Source organism: Delphinapterus leucas, chromosome 20 (genome assembly GCF_059928025.1).
Source record: "Delphinapterus leucas isolate spDelLeu-1000000601 "Yukka" chromosome 20, BTC_Dleu_Yukka2, whole genome shotgun sequence".
NCBI lineage: Eukaryota > Metazoa > Chordata > Mammalia > Artiodactyla > Monodontidae > Delphinapterus > Delphinapterus leucas.
In genome coordinates this window covers 51118427-51141410 of record NC_143148.1, presented here as the reverse complement: position 1 = coordinate 51141410, position 22984 = coordinate 51118427, and the positions used below count along the sequence as shown (strand labels likewise).

The 22984-nt window shown below is 45.6% G+C and overlaps 1 protein-coding gene and 1 pseudogene across 6 annotated transcripts in view; both read right to left on the bottom strand.

Annotated features, from left to right (window-relative positions):
• Positions 1 to 16238, bottom strand: part of WWOX (WW domain containing oxidoreductase) — a 982828-nt gene extending 966590 nt beyond the window's left edge. For 2 of the 6 annotated variants that reach the window (XM_022583125.3, XM_022583124.3), the window contains exons 1-4: positions 15917 to 16217; positions 10679 to 10743; positions 7759 to 7816; positions 4650 to 4828 (exon numbers count right to left, since the gene is read on the bottom strand). In XM_022583125.3, coding sequence (XP_022438833.1) covers positions 4650 to 4828; positions 7759 to 7816; positions 10679 to 10743; positions 15917 to 16023 — 409 coding nt within the window. In that variant the 5' untranslated portion in view covers positions 16024 to 16217. Of the gene's footprint in view, positions 1 to 4649; positions 4829 to 7758; positions 7817 to 10678; positions 10744 to 15916 lie in introns of all 6 variants that reach the window. The other 4 variants (XM_089902460.1, XM_089902458.1, XM_022583121.3 and 1 more) reach the window with 4 other exon arrangements.
• Positions 16088 to 22984, bottom strand: part of LOC149744707 (uncharacterized) — a 33082-nt pseudogene continuing 26185 nt past the window's right edge.

Genomic DNA, 22984 nt, shown 5'->3' with positions numbered 1-22984 from the left:
ATTTTGGTATGTACGTGTGTGTATACACGTACACACATTATTAGAATCCCTGTAATGAACCTTAGGGAGGTTTATATATAACATAAATACCAATAGAAAATTAAAGTGTCAGTCCCAAAATACATTTTCCTGGTGTATGCTAAGGTGGCCAGCTTGTATATGTTCAGGCAAAAAAAACAGTTTTGTTCTTGTTCACGGGTCCTCTGACTCACAAATCGAAACCAGGCCAGGCTATGCCAGATTTCAAGTCACAACATTCGAAACAGCCCAGTGTTATGAAACTTCAAAGGGTCGAAGAAACTTTTCATCCTGACTATACTCGGAAAGGGATTCAAAAACCAAATTTTAACCACTACTGGTTTAAGACTGGAAGTTAGGAAGAAAGCTTTATCATTCATCATTGCCAGTGAACAGGAGACTGAAAATGGCTAAGCTGTGCATACTTGTTAATATTTCTTCAATGGCTGTTTGACAGAACCTGGATTTCGCTCCGTAGGTGCCACGATGATCGACCTGCTCCCTGCAACTATCCACACGATTTCCAACAAACGTCCCCGCTCCCAGGGACAGCGTGCAGGGCAGGCGCCGCCCCGTATTTAGGCATTCAGGTAACCCCTCGTGAGAAGGGTCCGGCCTTCGAGGAGCACATGTCAGCCCTCAGATTTGAGAAGGCAGCATTTTGTACTGAGCTATTTATAAGCAGAGCCCAATCCGCTCGATTGACAGGCCGGGTCTAGAGAAGCAGCTATGGGATCTTCCACAACAGGAAGCCTCCGAGACCCCCTCTCCAGAGACTTCGCGTTAAGGTCCATATTTAATGATCACCATGTTGAAGCCATTTCCATTCGTTTTTTTGTTTCCGTTTTTTTTTACCAAATCAGAGTCATCGAGCCACTAACTCCAGGTCGCCGTGGACACCCGCCCCTTCCTGCCCAGCGCTAAGCTGAGCACAAACAGAAATGAACTCCTCCCTCGCCTCTACGGCTTAGCCGTCGGGACCGGGGCTCCCGGCCTCGCGGTCTGCTGGCAGAAGGAAGCTCTGGGCGCACAGGTGACTTCCCCGTGGACACTGAGAGGCTGAGCTCCACCGAGACAGGTCCACAAGCTACAGCGCTCAATCTACACGAAGTTCTTAGGGTTCAGAAGGCTCATTAAACAAAGGTCGATGAGAGAAGAGTGTCATTTCAGAGGCTGCAACGTCCTAAGGCCTGCAGCTCCCTAAAGCTGGGGACAGAGGTGAGGCAGGAGACACAGGCACTGGGGGGGCATCCCCAACAGACACGTATGTGTTGCCACCATCTTCCTCGTGGCCTGGGGCATCCACTTTATCTAAATTTTACCTAACTTGTGGCTGACTCACAGCATGCTGGGGTGATCTTATTTTGAAAGGGATTAGACCATCTGATGCAGGAGTAGGCAAACGTTTTCCAATTAAGGGCCAGACAGTAAATATTCTAGGCTGTGCAGGCCATAGGGTCTCTGCCGTATTTATGCAACTCTGCTGGTCACATGAAAACAGCCACAGACAAAACGGAAATAAACAGGCGTGGCCGTGGTCCAGTAAAACTTTACTTGCAAGATCAGGCGGGAGTCAGATTTAGCCCACGGGCTGTAGTTTGCCGACTCCCCATCTGGACAGCTGAACCCAGTCAACCGCAGTATCTGCCTACAAACTTCCAAGAATTCAAAACGCTTTATTGTGGCATTTCCTCTGAATCCTTCTACCGACCTGAACCACCCTGATCTTTATAAGCTGAATTAATAAGCAGGAGTCCCTCCAATTGCCTTCGGAACATAAAATATCCAAAGTTCAAAATACAGTTCTGTATCACTTACAGCCGGGGTGGAGGGGGGCGAGGTACCCAACATGGACGACAAGAGAGAATATGCATAGAGGCGACGTCAAAGGGGGCAGTGTCTTGGCACGTCCCTGCCATCCACCAGGGAAGGCGTCCCCTCTCACCGCCCGAGCGTCCCCTTCCACAACAGAGAGCCCCCTCCCAATGGCAAGTCCAACAGAGAGGTGCCTTGCAGGGAATTCAAAAACACGAACAAAAAGCATCACTGGGAACACCAGAATTGTAAACCAACCTTTGTAAAGCCAATTAGGTTACCTGTGTTTTTAGCTGTGGAATCACCACTCTCAAAATAAAGACCGGTATGTTTTGTAACAGCCCACTCTGCTCCCAAGAGCACAGACATCCATGAGGCTAAAGACTGGACAGTTCACACGTAGGAACCGGGCTCCCCTGAGCAGCAAGAGGAAAAGTGCAGGCCAACACCATTCAAGCTTCAAGAGGAGATGACTCCCGGACGCCGAGGAGGGTTGGGAGTGAAGATGCCTGATTCATTCTGCGCTCAGCTGTTCCATTTCAAAGGGGCAGAAACAGAGTGGTGATAGCGATTTCTAAATTGGCGTGTTTCACAGCTCAGGAGAAGGAAGAAATTTATCTGGAAGGCACAGCCGACTTGGACAAGGACACTCTCTAAGGCAGCCGCGTGGGATATAAAAGCTGCCTAAGTGATGACGGCAAAGCCACGGGCTTGCCTTCGGCTCTTTTCTTTAAGCCTGATGCCACGGCTGCAGCGCCAGAGTTCTTTGCAAGGATCTGATTGCCTGGAATGTTCGGTCTGATGTTATTTCAAATATTAAGCAGACAAATCTCCAGCACTCCCCTAGACTCGGGCTTCTCGAGACTGGAGGGGTCACGGGGAGACCAGGCAGAGCTGAAGGCAACAAAGGTTCGAGCTGGGGAAATGGGGATGGGGGGTGCGCTCGGAGACCTTCCCCAACCTCCCTTCCAGCCTGAGCTGTCCGACTTACCATCACATGTGACTGGATCACGGGCACCTACTTGCAGGGCCCACAAAAAAGATCAGGGACCTCAGGAAGGGGAAGCGGTAGCTGGGAAGAGGCACAGAGCTTGCCTCCGAAAGGTCCGAGGTCCACTCTGACCAACGACACATTTCTTCTCAATGCTTCAGAACCTCCTCCTCCCTTCCGACCAGGATGCAATACCCAACTACACATAGCTCTCTGAACATTCTGGACCAGTGCCTTTAGTCCTGGATTATGATGTCATAGGCCTGACGTGGCAAATCTTCAGCAGAGCTTCAGGAGGCCTGCCATCGAACGTCAGACAGAGCCAAGTTTGAACACTTACGCACAAACCATCAGTAGTCACTTACCTTACTAATGAAAGGAAGAAACTGTCTAGCCACGAGATTAAGGGAATGAGATCTTTTAGTTAATTCTCTGGTTAACAGAGTGTTAAATAAGAAGAGGTATTTTACTTAAGTCCTTATTTTTTCTTAATTATTCTACAGTCTTGGTCCACACGCTAAACGTAACGGTAGTCAACGCCATCAACACAACATACTGCTTCCTGGATGACTGAGGATCCAGCTGTTACTTTTAATATAGCACCATCAGCTTTTCCTATCGATGACAATTAAATAGAATGAACCCCGATGTGATTCAGAAAACCGAACTGAACATATACTGAGCCCAGGATGAGGTCTGAGAGTTGATTTTAAATAAACCCCTTTCATTTAAAAAAAAAAAAATTCCATACGCTTCTTTGCCTTAATGGACAGGTACAGTCAAAAGTTCCGCTCTGGGACCATAGCTTGTTAGATTTTCAACCCTGTACTATACAACAATTGATCCTCCAAGAATGTATGTCACTTCCTATACTTGCCCTGATGATACCAGGGAATGCTTCTGCAAGTTCAAGAAGAGGTCACCGAAAATTAAGCAAGACAGAGAAAGAAGTGCAGGGGATACACAAACCAGTGAGGAGACAAAGCTGGTGAGAGAGAAGGCCAGTGAGGGGGGAGCACCATGAAGGGTGAAAAGGAGAGAACTTGCCAGAAGACAGCTGAACACAATTCCATGTTTTGTCTCTGTAAATTAACCTGAGGATGCATATCCTTACTCAAAGCAGCTGGTTCTTACAGAGTCAGATATTCCTGTCAATGGACCAAAGCAAAATAAGAATTAAATCATCTGGAGAGTGAACGCAGGAACATCTGCTTTGCCGCAGCTTCTCTACCAGCCCATGAGGCTAAGGAGAGGACACCCCCGGAGCCCCTCCCTCATGACCATCACCGCAGTTAAACGCGGGCAACCAAGAGGGCAACTAATTCTCCGACTCTGCAAAGAAATAAGATCCTGTTCTCCAAAGAAAATCATATTCTCCGTAACCAACGGACAGCTGCAGTGTCCTTTGTCCCAAAGCCCTGACACACCACTGTTCCCGATATTCCATTACCAGTCAGCGTTGGGCCGAAGAACCCAGGTAACTGGACCATGTCCGCACACCACGCAGACCAGGTCAGAAACTCCTAGACAGAGCCAGCTGTCTCTCATCCTTAAGAACCAAAATAGCCACCATCTTCCGCTGAGTGTTCAGCTTTCGGAGAATTCAAGGTCAGCCCTGACACGGCCCTCCTTCCATGGAAACTCTGGGACTGAAAAAGGGCCCAGAACTTTAATGACACGATAGCTGAAAAGGCTATAAATACCTTTTAAATTAGAGAACCACCAAACAAAGTTTTCTTATGGTTAGACTAAAGCGGATTTCATCATAGCAGTGACAAAAAAAAATAATAATAACAACAACCATCGCTGTCAGTTAACAACCTACCTATTCCCGAATTCGCTCCGGTAACCACGACCACTTTGCCACTGAAATCCCGGCCCTGGAGGATTTCCATGGCGGTTGTGCTGCTGTCGTATCTCTGTCTGGTGGTTGGCTTTGTAGGATTATCGTCCACAGTAAATGCCAGTCTTGGGTCCAAGTAGGTAGTTCTTTTATTTATGTGGCTGCAAAGAAAAGGAGAAAGCAGTGAACCTACAGTACTGAACACAGGCATTTATAATTACAAGATAATCTTATAGTTTAGGCTAGGCAAACCCCATTTTTCATGGACTAAAAAAGGCTTATTCTTAACCCCGGAAAGACCCGGGTCCATTTAATCTATCTTCTGGCCTCCAGAAGGATTATATTCCTGCCTAGAAAGACAGCCATCGAAGCATTTTCTTCAGAACTGCCTGTAAAATAGGCTGTTACAAAGCACTGCCTTGTACCCTCAGATCTCAAACATGGAGTAGGCTTTGGGGTTTTTCTCTTTTAATTCATGTAAATGTGGCTATAAGATCCATCAGGCACTCTTGTCAGTAGATTTCAATTAAATCTCTTATGTGCAAGGGCCTAAGAAGATTGGTAAAGAAGTAGAAAACTCAAAATGATAAGACAGTAAATATGAAACCAGCCTACTAAAATTCTAATAATTTTCATTATAAGGCTGTACTCACACACTATAGTTTTGATTTGGAGTTGACTGAAATCTTGTAGAAATAATATTAAACTATACTGGTAGTATAAACAATATATTAAAATACATCAGTACAACCTGTTCATACAGATGAATAGGTTGCTCCTTACAGAACAGGTTTATTTTTTACATTTTAAATGTGATCTTGGGGTTTGAGATAGACCTCAAAATATCTTGAAAACTATTAAGAACTCTCCAGAAAGAAAGATTTCATGATTTAAAATGCATTTGTGGGAATTCCCTGGCAGTCCAGTGGTTAAGACTCAGCACTTGCACTGCCGAGGGCCCAGGTTTGATCCCTGGTCGGGGAACTAAGATCCCGCGAGCCCCACAGTGCAGCCAAAAAATAAATAAAAACATTTAAAAAAAATGTATTTGTAATGTGTATGTGTGTGTAAAATTATATACAGTTTAAAATCAATACTCATCACCCCATAAACACTAAGACTCAAGAATAATCCAACTTTCATTTTACTTATAACCACAGATGCCAGGTAAGCACTTTGACTCCAGTGTCTTACAGAGGACAGAGCAGGGGGGGAGCCGGGTGACCTGGCTCACAAGAGCCAAATGTGCATCTCTCTTCCCAACTCCTCAGTGACTTTACCTCGGTAGCTGGAAATAAGCTATAGGGGAAGTATTTATACCACGGAAACAAATATGGGCTTTTCCCCCCAGGGAACTGGTTGTTAAGCATTTACCAGCACACCTCTCTAACGGGATCAGAGTGGGAAAATGACTGGCCAGGCAGCCTAGCGCTCGCCTCCCTTAGGGCATTTCAGGGACTGAATGAGCTAATACTACAGGTATAAGGTGGTTAGAACATGCCTGGCTCATGTTAGGTCCCAGATGCGTGGTTACTGTTGCTGTTTGTTATTGGAATTTATTCCAAGGATAGTTTTACAGAAGAGGATGCTCAAAACATTCTTTATAATTACAGGCATACCTTGGAGATATTGCATTGCAGGGTCAGTTCCAGACCAATGCAATAAAGTCCGTGTCAGGCTTCCCTGGTGGCACAGTGGTTAAGAATCCGCCTGCCAATGCAGGGGACACGTGTTCGAGCCCTGGTCCGGGAAGATCCCACATGCCGAAGAGCAACTAAGTCCATGCGCCACAACTACTGAGCCTGCGCTCTAGAGCCTGCAAGCCACAACTACTGAAGCCCACACGCCTAGAGCCCATACTCCACAACAAGAGAAGCCACCGCAGTGAGAAGCCTGCGCACAACGAAGAGTAACCCCCGCTCGCCCGCTGCAACTAGAGAAAGCCCGCGTGCAGCAACGAAGACCCAACGCAGCCATAAATAAATAAACTTTAAAAAAGAGTCAGTGTCGCACGCAATAAACCGAGTCACACAAATTGTGTGGTTTCCCAGTGCATATGAAAGTTATGTTTACACTACAGTCTATTAAGTGTGAAACAGCATCGAGTCTAAAAAAATATACACACCTTAATTAACAAATACTTGATTGCTAAAAAATGCTAACCATCACCTGAGACTTCGGTGAGTCACCAACGTTTTTGCTAGTGGAGGGTCTGAAATATTGCGCAAATTACCGAAACGTGACAGAGACACGAACTGAGCAACTGCTACTGGAAAAATGGAGCCAAAAGACTCCCTTGAGGGGGAGTTGCCACAAACCTTCAATCTGTAAAAAACGCAGTATCTGCAAAGTGCAATAAGACAAGGTCTGCCTGTACAGACGCCAGATCACAGGAATTTAACAACATCAATGCCCAGTAGGTAATTTGATAAATTACAGTATATCTATACAAAATAATACTATATAACCGTTAAACATCATTGTCTTCAAAAATTTATAAAGATATGAGAAAATGCTCATAAGAATTATGTGGAAAAAACAGTTTACCAAACAGTTAGTGCAATACATTTTTTTTTTAAGCACTTATATAGAAAGACTGGAAGAAAAAAATCCAAAAATTGCTAAAAGTAGTTAGTCCTGCTGATAGGATTACAGTTATACACTATATAATATTTTCCTACAGTCAATGTATATTCCTTGTACAAAAAAGTTCCTATTAAAAAGCAGAATGGGACTTCCCCAGTGGTTAAGAATCTACCTGCCAATGCAGGGGACACGGGTTCAAGCCCTGGTCCAGGAAGATTGCACATGCCGAGGAGCAACTAAGCTCGTGTGCCACGACTACTGAGCCTGCGAGCCACAACTACTGAAGCTCACACGCCTAGAGCCCACACTCCACAATAAGAGAAGCCACTGCAATGAGAAGCCCGCGCACCGCAACAAAGAGTAGCGCCGGCTTGCCACAACTAGAGAAAGCCCACGTGCAGCAACAAAGACCCAATGCAACCAAAAATAAATAAATGTATTAAAAATAAATTAATTAATTAAATAAAAAGCAAGATGGCTGAGAAGTTTCTTTGTAGACACTTACTCGACAAAAAACATTTGTCCATTCTCATCAGTTTCTTGTTCCCATCCATAGGGCAAATCTGAAACACAGAAGGACAACAGGTCTATGTGGGGGTGGGGGTGGGGTGGGGTGAACTGAAGCCCCTGCCCTTCCAGCCCCAGACCTATCCCACCAGACCAGCAGGTCACGTGCTCCAACTATGGCAGGTACAGAAGGCCCATTACCCCAACCAGACTCTACATTCTGCCTCTTGCTTGGAAGTAACACTATTTCATTCTTTTTTTTTTTTAATTTTATTGAAGTATAGTTGATTTACAGCGTTAACTTCTGCTGTACAGCGGTGACTCAGTTTGACATATATTTTTTCATAGTCGTTTCCATTATGGTTTATTACAGGATATTGAATACAGTTTCTTGTGCTCTACAGCAGGACCTTGTTGGTTACCAATTCTATATATAATAGTTTGTATCAGCTAAACCCAATCTCCCAATCCATCCCTCCCCCACCCTCACCTTCGCAACCACAAGCCTGTTCTCTATGTCTGTGAATCTGTTCCTGTTTCGTAGATATGTTCATTTGTGGCACATTTTAGATTCCACATATAAGTGATACCATATGATATTTGTCTTTCTCTTTCTGAGTTACTTCACTTAGTATGATAATCTCTAGGTCCATCCATGTTGCTGCAAATGGTATTATTTCATTCTTTTTTATGGCTGAGTAATATTCCTTTGTATTGGGTTGGCCAAAAAATTTGTTCAGTGTTTTCCATAAGATGACTCTATTAGTGCTTAGTTGTCTAACTTCATTCGAAACAATTTTGTTAGACTGTACTGTGACAGCTGTCATAACAGCATGCCTTTTAAAAAAACATCAAAACTGGTGAATTTTTGTGTAGCCATTTTAATATTGAAGATGGAGGGGAAAAAGCAACATATTCAGCACATTATCCTTTATTATTTCAAGAAAGGTAAAAACGCAACTGAAACGCAAAAAAAGATTTGTGCAGTGTATGGAGAAGGTGCTGTGACTGATGGAACGTGTCAAAAGTTGTTTGTGAAGTTTCATGCTGGAGATTTCTCACTGGACAATGCTCCATGGCCGGGTAGACCAGTTGAAGTTGATAGCGATCAAATCGAGACACTGAGAACAATCAACAGTATACCATGCAGGAAATAGCCGATATACTCAAAATATCCAAATCAAGCGTTGAAAATCATTTGCACCAGCTTGGTTATGTTAATCGCTTTGATGTTTGGGTTCCACGTAAGTTAAGCAAAAAAAACCTTCTTGACCGTATTTCTGTATGCAATTCTCTACTTAAACGTAAGAAAAATACTCTGTTTTTAAAACAAATTGTGACGGGCGATGAAAAGTGGATACTGTACAATAATGTGTAATGGAAGAAATCGTCGGGCAAGCAAAATGAACCACCACCAACCACAGCAAACCAGTCTTCATCCAAAGAAGGTGATGTTGTGTATATGGTGGGATTGGAAGGAAGTCCTCTAATATGAGCTCCTTCTGGAAAACCAACGATTAATTCCAACACGTACTGCTCCCAGTTAGACCAACTGAAAGCAGCACTCGACGAAAAGCGTTCGGAATTGGTCAACAGAAAACGCATCATCTTCCATCACGATAATGCAAGACTGCATGTTTCTTTGATGACCAGGTAACAACTGTTACAGCTTAGCTGGGAAGTTCTGATTCATCTGCCGTATTCACCAGACACTGCACCTTCGCATTTCCATTTGTTTCGGTCTTTACAAAATTCTCTTAACGGAAAATATTTCCATTCCCTGGAAGACAGTAGAAGGTACCTGGAACAGTTCTTTGCTCAAAAAGATAAAAAGTTCTGGGAAGATGGAATTATGAAGTTGCCTGAAAAATGGCAGAAGGTAGTGGAACAAAACAGTGAATACGTTGTTCAATAAAGTTCTTGGGAAAATGAAACATGTGTCTTATTTTTATTTAAAAACCGAAGGAACTTTTTGGCCAACCCAATACCACATCATCTTTATCCATTCATCTTCTGATCGATAGTCAAGTTACTTCCATGTCTCGGCTACTGTGAATAGTGCTTCTATGAAGAGAGGAGTGCGTGTAGCTTTTTGAATTATGGTTTTTTTCTGGATATATGCCCAGGAGCAGGACTGCTGAATCATATGGCAACTCTATTTTTAAGATTATTTCATTCTTGGGAATTCCCTGGCAGTCCAGTGGTTAGGAGTCCACACGTTCACTGCTGGGCCTGGATTGAATCCCTGGTCGGGGAACTAAGATCCTGAAAGCCATGTGGCCAAAAGATAAAATAAAATAAAGTAAAATACTATTTCGTTCTTGATCATTCTTCAACACTCCATTCAGCTTCTGCTTTTCACAAAACCCTTACTGGCTGCTCCAACCAACATGAATTCTCCCTTGAATGAATTCCCAGAACGTATCTACACTACAGCAGGCACCCAATACCGTTCATATGCTGACTTGTGAAGATTCATGTTATAGACCGGTTGCGCTTTTTTCCCAAGGGCACATGTTGTCTTTTCAAATGGACCCTCAACCTCTTGAGAGCAGGGACCTCCTTACACTTCTATTCCATGCATGACACACTTACTCAGAAGCACCTACAAGTCAAGGCAAGCTTTACGGATTCTATCAAACGCTGATATATTTAATTCCAGGATAGGAACCAAGACCAACTTTACAAACAGTGCAACTACGGAAAACTCTAATGAACTGTGAATTCAAGGCCCCTATTATTTTAATACTTTCTTATTTAAGAAATCATCCTAAGCACTCCACCCCAAGAGCTCGTCACTTCCTTCTACCGAATCCTACAAACTCCCCAGAGGGAGAGTCCAGCTCCTGTGACAGTTTTCCCATCTGATTAATGCTTTAAATACAAGGGTCTCTGCTTTACGACAACAACATACAAACCTCCTGCTATTCGCTTTCTTTTCCCGGTTTTCGGATGTTCCCACTGAGTCTTCTCTTCCGTGTGACTGTTAAAAAAAAAAAAAAAATCCACAGAATACGTAGTAAGTAAAAGTTCCACTTCTAAAAATTAATCAATGGCATTAAATTTTTTTTTGTCCCCCACGTGATACTCTCTCAAGAGTACTCAAGTCAGACAGTCAGAAAGAAATATTCAGATTATAAACGTTACTGTTTGCATCAGGTCAAATTCTCTAGTTTGGAAGCAGCAGCAGACTGGGAAAAATCTCCCGAAAACCTGTATCTGTTAGCTGGCGGTGAAGCCAGAGGAAGGGGACTTGACCCCAACTGGGGGGTCAACTCTAGGAATCTCGCTGAATCACTCAAAATACCTAAAGAGGTGTTTTGTTTTGTACTTGTTTTAGTTTTCATTTTAGTTTTATTCCAGGATAAACTGAAAAATTTCAGTCAAATTTATAATGCTGATATGCATGTACCATTTAGATATAACCTTAATCTTCTTAAATGTTTATTCTTTCCACAGATTTAACTTCAAAGTGTTTTTTAAGCACTGATTCCTAATTTCATCCAAGAGGGTAAGGCAGCTCCGTAGGTCAGTCACTCACCTTTGGAGCCTCAATTTCCTCAACTGCATAATAATCCTAGTATTCATCTGAGGAGAATGCTACGAGGATACTGTAAATAAAGGGTTGAACACAGTACTTGGCATAAAAAGCCCTCAAAAGTTCTATTATTTTCAACAAATCAAATATACAAACTAGTCTGATTTCTGTGCCAAACTAGCATTTCATCTCGGAAGAGCACACACAGTTATCAATGAAACCATGGGCCAATAACAGACTAGCAACACCTGTCAACAGCTGATCCAGTGTGGAGAAAAAACATAAAATTACTTCATCAAGGAAACAGCTGCATGTTTCAAGAGGCATTCAAAGTTCACATGCTCAGGCCAAAGTAGAAAATAATACTTAATCACTGACAACCAGATGATAGAATATTCCTTCCCTATCCATGATTTTAAAGAGAATAAATACAGAGCTTGTGAACGCTCTTGTAAGACGTTGCACGTCAAAAGCAGGGTCTTTCCAGAAACTGCTGGCTTCCGGTGTTTTTGCAAATTATCGGTGGCCAGTACAAGGACACAGTGGACACTGGACTCAAAAGGCCAAAGACCTGAGCTCCTGCACTGCCTGCACTCAGTGAGCCAGTCTCCCTAGAAGCACATCCACCTCACAGAGCTGTTGGAAAGGTAAGAGACACCATACCTGGGACAGTGACTGGTGAACAATTAGATCCCTGTACAAACAGAGGGTATCAGCAAGGACCAACTGCCACCTGTGTTATCGCCCCACCATCAAACCCTGACTGCAGAAAGGAAGCCCAAAAAGGAGTAAGAACCAGGTTACATTTGGTAATTCAGATCCCTTGGAGAAGTTTTTCAACCTCCAGCCTCAGTTTCCCCATCAGTACAAAGGGGAAAACAATGGCCCTACTACTTGGGGTCATAGAGGACTCAGTGAGTAACGTGTGAAGAACTAAGAACCGTGCCTTTGACAGAAAAGGATTATTTTAAATAAACTTTTATATAAAAATTAATTAAAGGGTGTTCCTTTCTCATTGTAATCTAAAATGACTTTTCAATGAACAGAAAATTACAACACATGTCCCCAAATTATCTTACTCTCCTTTAAACAGAAGCCCTTTTTTTTCTTTCAGTAAGCTTTTTGTCATTTAAAAAGATAATTAACAGTGATCTTAATTTAAAACAAAGGGATCAAAATTAAATTCACACCACATTACAGGGCTATCACTTTCAAGTATTTTCCTCTAAGTTGTTTTTTTCTTCCTTAAGCATAGTTTCTTGGAGTGAACTGGGAGACCCAGAGCCACCTGTGGACAGGGGCCCGCCTCCCATCCGGGCAGACCAGCCATCCCTCTGCTGCCAAGAGGCCCGGGCTTCAGAATAAAAGGGGGGCGGGAGTGGAGGACCCAGGACGGCCCAGGCGACGGCATCCACAGCCCCCAGCACCAAGACCTCGTCCTTCCGGCCCCACCCCCTGGTTAAGGCAGAGGGGCTTCTCTGGACCGTGCTAGGGAAGGGAGAAAGGCTCATCAGCTCTCTGTGGTAACAGGTCTGTCCTCGGCAGCGTGAACGTCCCCTCCATGGGAGCCCAGCCTGGGGGGCCTTGAGCCAGGGGACACGTGTGTCTTTGAGGTCTGAGTGCACCCTGGGGAGTGTGAGGGAGCCTGAGGGGTTGACAGAACCCACACAACAGAAGAGGGGCGAGACTACGACGGGGTTTCCCACAAGACCCCAGAGGCCTGGTTGGGAGCTACAGCCTCTGCCCTTGGGCACAACCCTGCCGCAGTGGGATGAAGACCATGGAAAAAAGGAACGACTGCAAGGGCAATCTATCAGCCAAGTTGCCCAGACCCCAGGGGACAAGTGACCTTCTAGAATCAGGAGTGAAAAGAAGGATCAGGATGCTTGCAGGTCAGGAGAGATCAAGAGGGACTGCTGGGAATCCAGGGTCAGGATGGGTCGGGGGCATCCTTCCACCCCAAGCCAAAGAACGGAAGGCCGGTAGGACAGGAGAGAGAGTCTGGAGAGAGGTACTCCCACCGCCCAGCTGGGAGCCCGCCAAGCCTTGTCACCACAGTCAGTGTAAACAACAGGGCCAGATACCGGGGTGGGGGTGGGGGGCAGGAGGCAGAGAGGGGCGTACTTTTCAGAGACCGCATAGGCGCCACGGAGTCCCCTGGCCATGGGCTCCCAGGAAGCTGTCAGCAGAACTGGCTGGTGCGTGTAGGTCTTACCGAGTGAAAGAAGAACCCCAAGCCCAGACGGTGGATGCCACCCAGGAAGGCAGCAGATGGGAAAGGCCACCCAACACAAGGTGAGGTGCAGGAGGCAGGGTGAGCGAAGGCGAAGGGGCTTCCAGACTGAACGAACGCAAGGTTACAGGGGAACTTGAAAGGAAGCCAGGGAGCTCTGGGGGCAGTGGCCCGAAGGGGACAGGCCCCACCCAGAGCAGGAGCAGAGGAGCCCCCCGAAGCCGGGAGGTAGGCCGTGCGCATCTTCGTGTCCCCAGGGCCTAGAACGCCACCTGCCCAGGGAGGCCCGCGGGAAACCTTCCCTAGATGAGCTAACTGACTCGTTCCCTGGATTTACTTTACGGCGCCAGGATGCTAAGCATGGGGGATACAGAGGGGAACGAGAAAAGGTCCCCGCCCTCACGAAGTTGACAACCTGGGGAGGGACAGAGAGCAAAACAGGGCCGAGTAGAGCGTAGAAAACTACAGACAAGGGAGAGCAAAGTGGTGGAAGGCAGGCGCAGGGCCGATGCAAGGGAACGCTCTCGTGGGCAGTGACATTTAAGCTCAGCTCTGAGGGATGAAAGAGCGCTTCAGGCGAAGGCTGAGGCAACAGCAAATGCCCATTCAGGAGTTGCCCGGAGCCGGCCAACTGCCCCCTGGCTCCCTGCTGCTAGAAATGCCCCTTCAATTCTCCAGAGCAGAAATCATCCTTCTAAAGACACAAACCCGAGGTCACTCCCTGGCTCCAAGTATTCAGTGGACACATGGGTCCTGCTGACAGAGCCCAGATACTCCGAGGCACAGAAAGGCCTCCATAAATCAACTGTGTCCTTCCTTCCCACCTCAATCTTCATGTTCCTGCACCACCGCACAGGCCGCACCTCTGTTTCTTCTACCTGGGCTGCCCTCCTGCCCCTGGACCTGACCACTTCTACCTGTGCTCTAAGGCACAGCTCAGGTGCCCACTGCCCCAGGCACCTCACCACCTACCCACACAGCTCATGCTGGACAGGCTGCCACTCACTACACACATTGCGTGGGGACCACGTCACTGCACGTCGCTCTGTCCTATAAGACTGGGCACTCATGAAAGTGACAAGCGGTCTTATGTTTTTACTTTTTTTTTTTTTTTTTTTTGCCGCGACGTGTGGCATGTGGGATCTTAGTTCCCCGACCAGGGATCGATCCTGGGCCCCCTGCACTGAGGATGCGGAGTCTTAAGCACTGGACGGCCAGGGAAATCCCAACGAGTGGTCTTATTTATCTCAGTAAAACCAATGCCCAGCAAAGAGCCTGGCACAGGATACATTCCCAATGAGTCTTGAATGAACTCACCAAGGTCGTTTCCTCCTGTTTTTCTTTCTAGCAAGCCACCGAAGGCAGCAGAGGCTCACAACCTTGGGCAGATTAGAATCACGTGGGAAGATTTCACAACCTACCACTAGGGGCGGGAGGCGGGGCAAGAAAATTAAATGAGAATCCCTGGAGGTGGGAGCCAGGAAAAGAGTTTGTTTCCCAGGTGTTGAAAATCACCGATTTACATCCATGCTTCTCAAAGCTGTAACCTGCCTCAGCTGGAAAGCTTAAAAAATAAAGAATCCCTATGTTGGCTGCCTGCTGCATGAGCGTCTCTGTGGAGACCCCAAATCTATAGTTATGATGGTCCCCAGGTGATTCTAATATCAGGCCTAGAAGGTGCTGTCACAGCTGCAGAAATCAGGAAAGGCTAAGTTATCCAGCATTGAGTATGTTTAGGCCTGTGCTAAGCCTTTACGTACAGGGCCTCAACTAAAACTCTCCAACCAACGTATTTAGCAGATAAGAAACCCGTGACTGAGAGTTATTCCAATGGCCCAAGGTCACACAGTAAGTGGTGGGAAAAAGGGTCTCCTGGTGTTTCCAAAACTTTGCTGAGAACTATAGTAAAGCTATATTAGCCATATTATATGTATACATATATATATATATACACACAGAGTTATACTTGGACACTTGTTAAAAATACACACTCCTAGGTCGTCAACCCAGACCCCCCAGAAAGGATTGGGGCATCGGCATTTTTTTCCGATTTTGGGGGGGCAAAGGGAATGAGGCCGGTCTGCCATCCTTGCACCGTGCAGCGCTGCCTACTGGGCAGCAGAGGGCGCGTCTGAGCGCCGCCAGGTGACCCCCGCTGGACCCAGGGCCAGAGAGGGGGATGGCCCGTCCTCAGGACCCCGGCAGCCTTCCCCCTGAAGCTCTTCAACCATGACTTCCACTTCGCCCTCCCAGGCCAAGCCTGAGCGCGAGCCCGCGGCCCTCCCCGCGCAGGTGGCATTCGGAGGCAGCGCGGAGTCCCGGGCAGGTGAGCGGCAGGGTTCCAGCTGCGTCCCAAAGCCGGCGGCCCCCCGGCGGCCCCCTTACTTGGCATAGTAAACCCAGCCGTCCTTGGTGGTTCTCTGCTCCCAGCCCGGGGGCAGCTCGTCCTCGCTGTCCGTGTCGTCCAGGCCCGCGTAGCGCAGGGCTGCCATGGCTGCAGAGGAGGCGCCCGGTCACCCGCTAGCTCGCCTGCTGCCGGGTCTCCGCGACCAGAACTCACTCCCGCTTCAACCGAGCGCCGCGCGCCGCGAGCCCCGAACGCTCGCGCCTGCGCACTGTGCCGCCCGGAGCCCCTCCTCCGACTCGGCAGGTGAATCCAGTCTCCGCAATTGCGCAGCTGCCGGAGTCAAAGGAGGCGGGGCCTGAGAAGACCTAGGGGGAAAGCACCCACGAGCTCGCACGGCCGCTCGGCTGGAAGTAAAAGGCGGTTGAGAGTTCTGTGGCTCTGGAGATGGAGTCGAGCTTCGCCACCTCCCAGCCGCAGGCAAGGGGGCGTGGGCATCCAGTCACGGTCCAGGACTCCGCCCGTTGCTGGGCGACCCGTAATCACTTCCGCGTTGTTCTAGCCAGTCCCGCAGGAGCTACAGCAATTGGGCATCCTGGGAAATGTAGTCCAGACCCTGCAGGAATAGAGCGTGGCGCGGAAAGGAAGGAGGCAGCTGCTGGCTTTCTGGGCTATAGCCTCTCCTTTTTTTAGGGCATTCGGAAGAATGAATGTTCCTGCTCAGACACCTTCCAGAGCTTTCCATGACCCAGGCTGATTCACAAACTTTGTTGTGCATGTAAACTCAACGCTGTAAACAGTGGGAAGCATTAAAAACACAAATTCCTGCACCTTCTGATGCCCAGTCCTGGAGAAGTTTCTTCTAGCCACAGCGTGGTTCTGTTGATAATAAATGGCCAACGTTTATGGAATTTTCCAGAACATTCCCTGCTTGGAACTTTCTGCCTAGCTCATCGTTACAGGGAAATCTACTGACCGTGATCTCTCTGGCCTAGGTTTCAGAAGAATGCAAGCCTCCGTAGAGGAATTATGTGTTTCAAAGGGATGAAAATGGGGAGTAGGGATTAGCTTTTTATTTTCTTCAAGTCTTGAGACTGATATTGCTTTGGGATTCCTGCTCTGCATGCTCTTTAGGGGAGACACTTGCTGTCCTTTGAAGTTGCCCAACCAAAAGCTAACTTAACGAAACCATATTTCAGTTTTAACAGACCCACTATCCCAACTCAGATCTATCACATCACTCTTTCCAAATCCAGGTACATTTAAGTGAGCTACTATTAATCTGCTGCCTTTCTACTTACCCCAATTTAACCCCTTGCCCCTGTCACCCAAGCCAAATTATTCCTTTCATATGAATAGGAAATTAGGTCACAAAATCCCCTAATGGTGGAGAGGGGGATGAATAGAGTCAAACTGCTTAGACTCAGTTTCTCCAATGATTATCTTTAGCCTGTGCTGGGCTTCTCAAGGACCTACTGCTTAGATTTATCTTGGAGCCTTAGATTTATCGCCAGAGCCTCAACTGCCACCTGTTGCCTATGACTTGGCATCATTCCACAGGTGGTGATACAGTATGGTGTCTTCCTCAAGCTGGGTAGTGCTCCGCTTGGCAGGATTCTCAACTTCTTGTTCAACCCTCTGCTCTTCCTACCACTTTAAAAGTTCCTCTAGGCTTCTCCTGCCAGGGACACAGAGCTCCTCAACTTCAACACTACTGACATTTGGGGCCACATAATTCTTTGTTGTGGGGGACTGTCCTGTGCTCTGTAGGATGTTTAGCAGCATCTCCGTCCTCTACACACTAGATCCGGTAGCGTCCCCTTTCCCACAGCTGCAACAACCAAAAATGTCTCCAGGCGTTGCCAATTGTGCCCCCAGTTAAGAACCACTGATCTACACTGAAAGTAAATCAGGAAATTACTAGCATGTGAATCAAATGCTGAGATTTATTGAAGGCATTGAAGACCCATTTCTGGCCAGAGATTCACAAGATGGTACTCAGATCCTGCTGGTCGCTGAGTTCTCTAGCATTAACTGAGGACATCTGCCTCTCTAATTCCTAGTCCATCCGCAGGTGAGAGACATGTGCTTACAAGTCTGGCTGGGTGGCCTGGACACCAATCATGGTCCCAAGTGGTTATGATGACCTCATTTTATTCCTCTCTTCCTACATCTTACCTGTGGCCTCTATCAGAAAGTCAAAGAAGAAGGACATTCAGGCATTTGGGGACTTGTGTGAGTAAGCATGCCAGATTTTAGGATTTATAGTCTTTTGGCTTCACTGAAACTAATATTGTTTTAGTTACACTTATTCGATTGCAAGCAACAGAGACTCACTCAAAAGTTTATGATCAGGATGCAAATGAGCTAAATTAGATTGTTGTCACAACCTGTGGGAGCCCAAGGACAGGCCTGTTTTTTTTCTGTCGTGGGTTTCATGGTCTTTTGTTCCTGTTCTGTGTTCATGGGCTACCTTTTTTTTTTTTTTTTACTCTTTCCTTACTGGCTTCCTCTATTCATAGTTTCTGCTTCACTTGGACTTCAGCTTGGATGCAATTTTGACTTTGGATCTATCAGAGGGTGAACCCCGTTTAGCTTGTTAGATTATTATGGGTTTGAGGAGTCTTAAGTATGGGAATGAGGCAAGGTCCTCGACATGTGCTTACGAAAGCCTAAAGAATGGTTTCTTATTGTAAAGCCAACTGAATCACATTTGATCATTAGATAGGAGGTTAATTTAAAAAAAAAAAGTCAACATGTGGTTATAAAACTACACACCAGATGGTGCTATGTACCCACAATTTTAAGGCTAAAGCCCAATTCCCGACAGGGATTTCTACATTTGAACGTTTCTTTTTGATCACTTCTGAAATAACTGATAATTTATGAACAAAAGACTGATCACTTTTCTTCTGAAAGCAGTTTGGCATCACTCATGCAGTGGGCACAAGTTTTAATGTAACACTCCTGAGACCACATTTCTTTAGTTCATCGTCATGACCGGGATGGTAGTCATTTCCTCCCCCTTCAGACACACAAACACCCCAACAGTCCTGCAAACCTGCTTTAACTTAAGCCACCATTCCTTAGGAAATTAAGTTTTGGTGCCAGACTCAACATGTTAATGAAACCTGGGAAGCATCCTGGCTCTTCTGATAAACTTCTCATGGAAGATAACCAATAAGCAAAATTATTGAACAGGATTCTTAGGGAAAACTCTCCTGGTTAATGTGGACTTAGGAAGAAGGTGTTTTTGTATTTCACTTATTCAGTCAAACACACAATGAGTGAAAACTAAAACTATGCTACGTTTCTAAGAAAAGCCAAGGAAAATGAAACACCTCCTGCATCCAGAAATCAGTCAGTTAGAATAAAACCAACAGGCACGCAAAGGACCATGGCTTGAGGGTTCTGAAAGCAGTTCCAACCAGGACCTATAGGTATGCAGAGACGGGGAGAGTTTTGGTGATAAGGTTTCCTATCATTTATCTTGGGAACCAAACTCAGCTACTGTCACTTACAAGCTGTGTGTGACAGTGGCCAAGTCACTTACCTTATTCCATTATTATCGGCCCAGTTTTTACAGATGAGGAAAGGGGGGCACAAGGAATTGAAGTAGCTTGCTCAAGGTCACTCAGTGAGCAAAAGCCAGCAGGATCTGGGATAGAACCCAAACAAGGGCACTTGCCCCAAACTCATCCTCTCAACCCACTGCCCCACATGCTGCCTTTCCAGAACAGAGCTCCCCACTGCTGGTCCTCGGGTACATGCCCAGGGGTTTTCAGTCCTCCATGAGCAAGTGAGAAAAATAAGTAAAGGAAGTGAATTTTTCATAAAGCTAAATATATTCCACTTAAAATACTGCGGAGGGGGGGGGTCCTATGAGATGACATCTGTTCTTTTACTTTCTGGTATTCTATTCTTTTCCTTTTTCCCAACATGTTTTATTATGACATTTTTCAAACAACCAGAAAAGTTGAGAGATGAGTTTAATGAACATCCATAGTATCCCACCTCCAGCACACACACCTAGATGTGGTCATGCTTCACCTTCTGCCGAATGGGCTTTAAAGAGACGGAGCTTGATTGCCTGAAACATTAGGAGAGAGTGATTTTGTTTCATTTTGAAAGTCCTTGAGACTGAGTACGAATGCTCATTTTTCTCCTGGGCTACCGGTAGGCACTCTTCCCTGGTGAGCTCATTACATCCATTGCAGCAACTTCTGGGAATTAGACCCTTCCATTTGGAGACTTCATTCGTTTAATTTATGTGTAAAGGCCCTACGCTTCAATGTAGCTTTCTGGTATACTTGCTAACTTGCCAACATTCACAAAATTCTATTTCAGCCTGACTTCATTACTGTCTCCTTTCTGTCCTTCAGGGAAAGAATCCCCCTCCAGGGGGCAGTCACGTTGCCATGAGGAGTCCGTTCTATTTAAAATCTTCCACCTCCTGTTTAGAGTGTCTTATTTTAGCAGCCAAAGCTTCCAAGACGTCTCTCTGAGCCACACCTGTCACGATCTTACAAATGAATTCTTCCAAGGACTCCAGGTCCTGGAGCCCAAGATTCACCCCAGATCCTGCCAGACATGCAGGTATAAATATACCGGGGCTCGGGGGAGCAGCATAAAGAAAAAGAAAAAGAAAAGAGAGAGAGAAATGCAAATCAAAACTGCAGTGAGGTCCTACCTCACACTGGTAGGGATGGCCATCATTAAAAAGTCTAGGGGCTTCTCTGGCGGTCCAGTGATCAACACACCATGCTTCCACTGTAGGGGGCATGGGTTTGATCCTTGGTCTGGGAACTAAGATTCCACATGCCGTGGGGTGTGGCAAAAAAAAAAAAAAAAAAAAAAATGTCTACAAAGAACAAATGCTGGAGAGGGTGTGGAGAAAAGGGAACCCTCCTACACTGTTGGTGGGAATGTAAATTGGTGCAGCCACTATGCAGAACAGTACAGAGGTTCCTCAAAAAACTAAAAATAGAGATACCATATGACCCAGCAATCCTACTGCTGGCCGTGTATCTGGAAAAAACTGTAATTGGAAAAGATACATGCACCCCAACGTTCATAGCAGCACTATTCACAATAGCCAAGACATGGAAACAACCTAACTGTCCATCACCAGAGAAATGGATAAAGAAGATGTGGTATATATATATATATATATACATATGTATATATATGTATATATATATATATATAATATATATAATGGAATATTACTCAGCCATAAAAAAGAATAAAATAGTGCCATTTGCAGCAACATGGATGCAGCTAGAGATTATCACACTCAGTGAATTCAATCAGAAAAAGAAAGACATGAGGATGAGGATGCTCAAGCAGCCCTGTGGAGAGGCCCACAGTGTGCAGAACTGAGGTATCCTGCCGGTAGCCAGCATCTCCTTGCTAAGCCACAAATGAACCACCTTAGAAGCAAATCCTTCAGCCCTGACCAAACCCTCTGGGGCCTGCAGTCTTGACTGACATCTTGATGTAACTCCGTAAGTGACACTGGGCCACAGCCATCCTACTAAGCCACTCCTGTACTCCTGACCTTCAGAAACCGTGTGAGGTGATAGACATTTGTTGTTGGTTTTAATTGTTGGGGTAATTTGTTAAGCAGCAGTAACTAATAACTATAATTAATACACCCTCCTTTTGCTTTCGCATAGGTAGAATCACATACTTCCCTCTAGGATAGCATTCAGTAAGTAACATTGAAATTGTCTGGTTATATTTTTCTATCTCCTCCATGTCTGTAAGAACCATCAGATTAAGCACAATGTCCAACTCACTCGTCTTGGGAGTCCTTAGCACCCAGCAGGAAGTCCAGCATAGAGCTTTGCCCACATAGACATTAGTCAAAGTTTCTTAAACATCAAAGGACTGATGGCCTATTTTCCCCCTTACATATCTCAACATGCATAATTACATTAGACCTCAGTTTCCCCATCAGGAAAATGGGGGTAAGGTTAATGCCTGCCTCTTAGGGGTGAGGTAAAGATCACATGAGATAATGCACATAATAAGGTCTCATTCAACAGTTCTTGCTATTATTAATCGTTAAAATAGTCATCGCGGATTCCCCAAACCTCAGTGTTTTCATCTAATGGGGCTAATAGTCCCCACTGAATAATAAGAGCTAATATTCACGGGGCATTTACTATGTTCCAAGCACTGTGCTAAGCACTTACCAGGAATTATGTAACTCTACCAGCCCCACTGTGAGGTATGTATAATTACTATTCCCACTTTACAGATGAGGAAATTGAGGATTAGGAAGGTAAAAGTTGCTTCCAAATCAGAGAAGCAGTAGTGTTGCCCTAGAGCCTAGTTTTCTCTTGACTCTTCACAGTGGCATTATATACATCATAGGGTCCAGGAGAGATCATAGTTATGAACCTGTGAATTGTAAAAGACTGTTTTCAAACTAAGGGTCCTTACTGCTCTTGACCAACATGCTGTACTCCTAGGGACCCCTTCAGAGGGTGACGGAATGAAAGGAGATTGACGACTGGGAGCCACTGAGTAGAGAAGGCTCTCCCTCCTCTATTATGCTGATTAAGGAGCATAAAATTAGTGGCCAAGACTAAGGATATAAAATCGCATGGCTATGGTTCTGCCCACAACTACTCCTGGATCCCTCATTCCTAACAACTCCTTAGCACAGGGTGTTTCATACTCCAAAGTTGTACTCAAGTACAGTATTTGTTTAAAAAATATCAGTTCATTAGACTTTGGTTAATCATAAAGATAGATATTAAAATAGCTTTCTAAACCTAGATAAAATCTATCTCTAATAGAGATTGGTATTGTGGGTGAAAGACATGATAACAACCTAAAAGAAGTATCTTTAAATTGACGCACATAACTGTTCCACCCACCTTTCCTCCTTACAGCCAGCTGGAAAAAGGACATGATGCGTGGAGCTCAAGCAGCCTCATTGGACCATGAGATGAGGGTCGCACTCAGGGAAGTGAAAAAAAAAAGCTACAAAGAGGCTAGGTCCCTGCCAACTTCATGGAACTCTCATGTTTACTCTTTACTCCCCAAATTCCATACATTTCTACATTTCAGTTACCCATGTTATTCCTGCATCACTT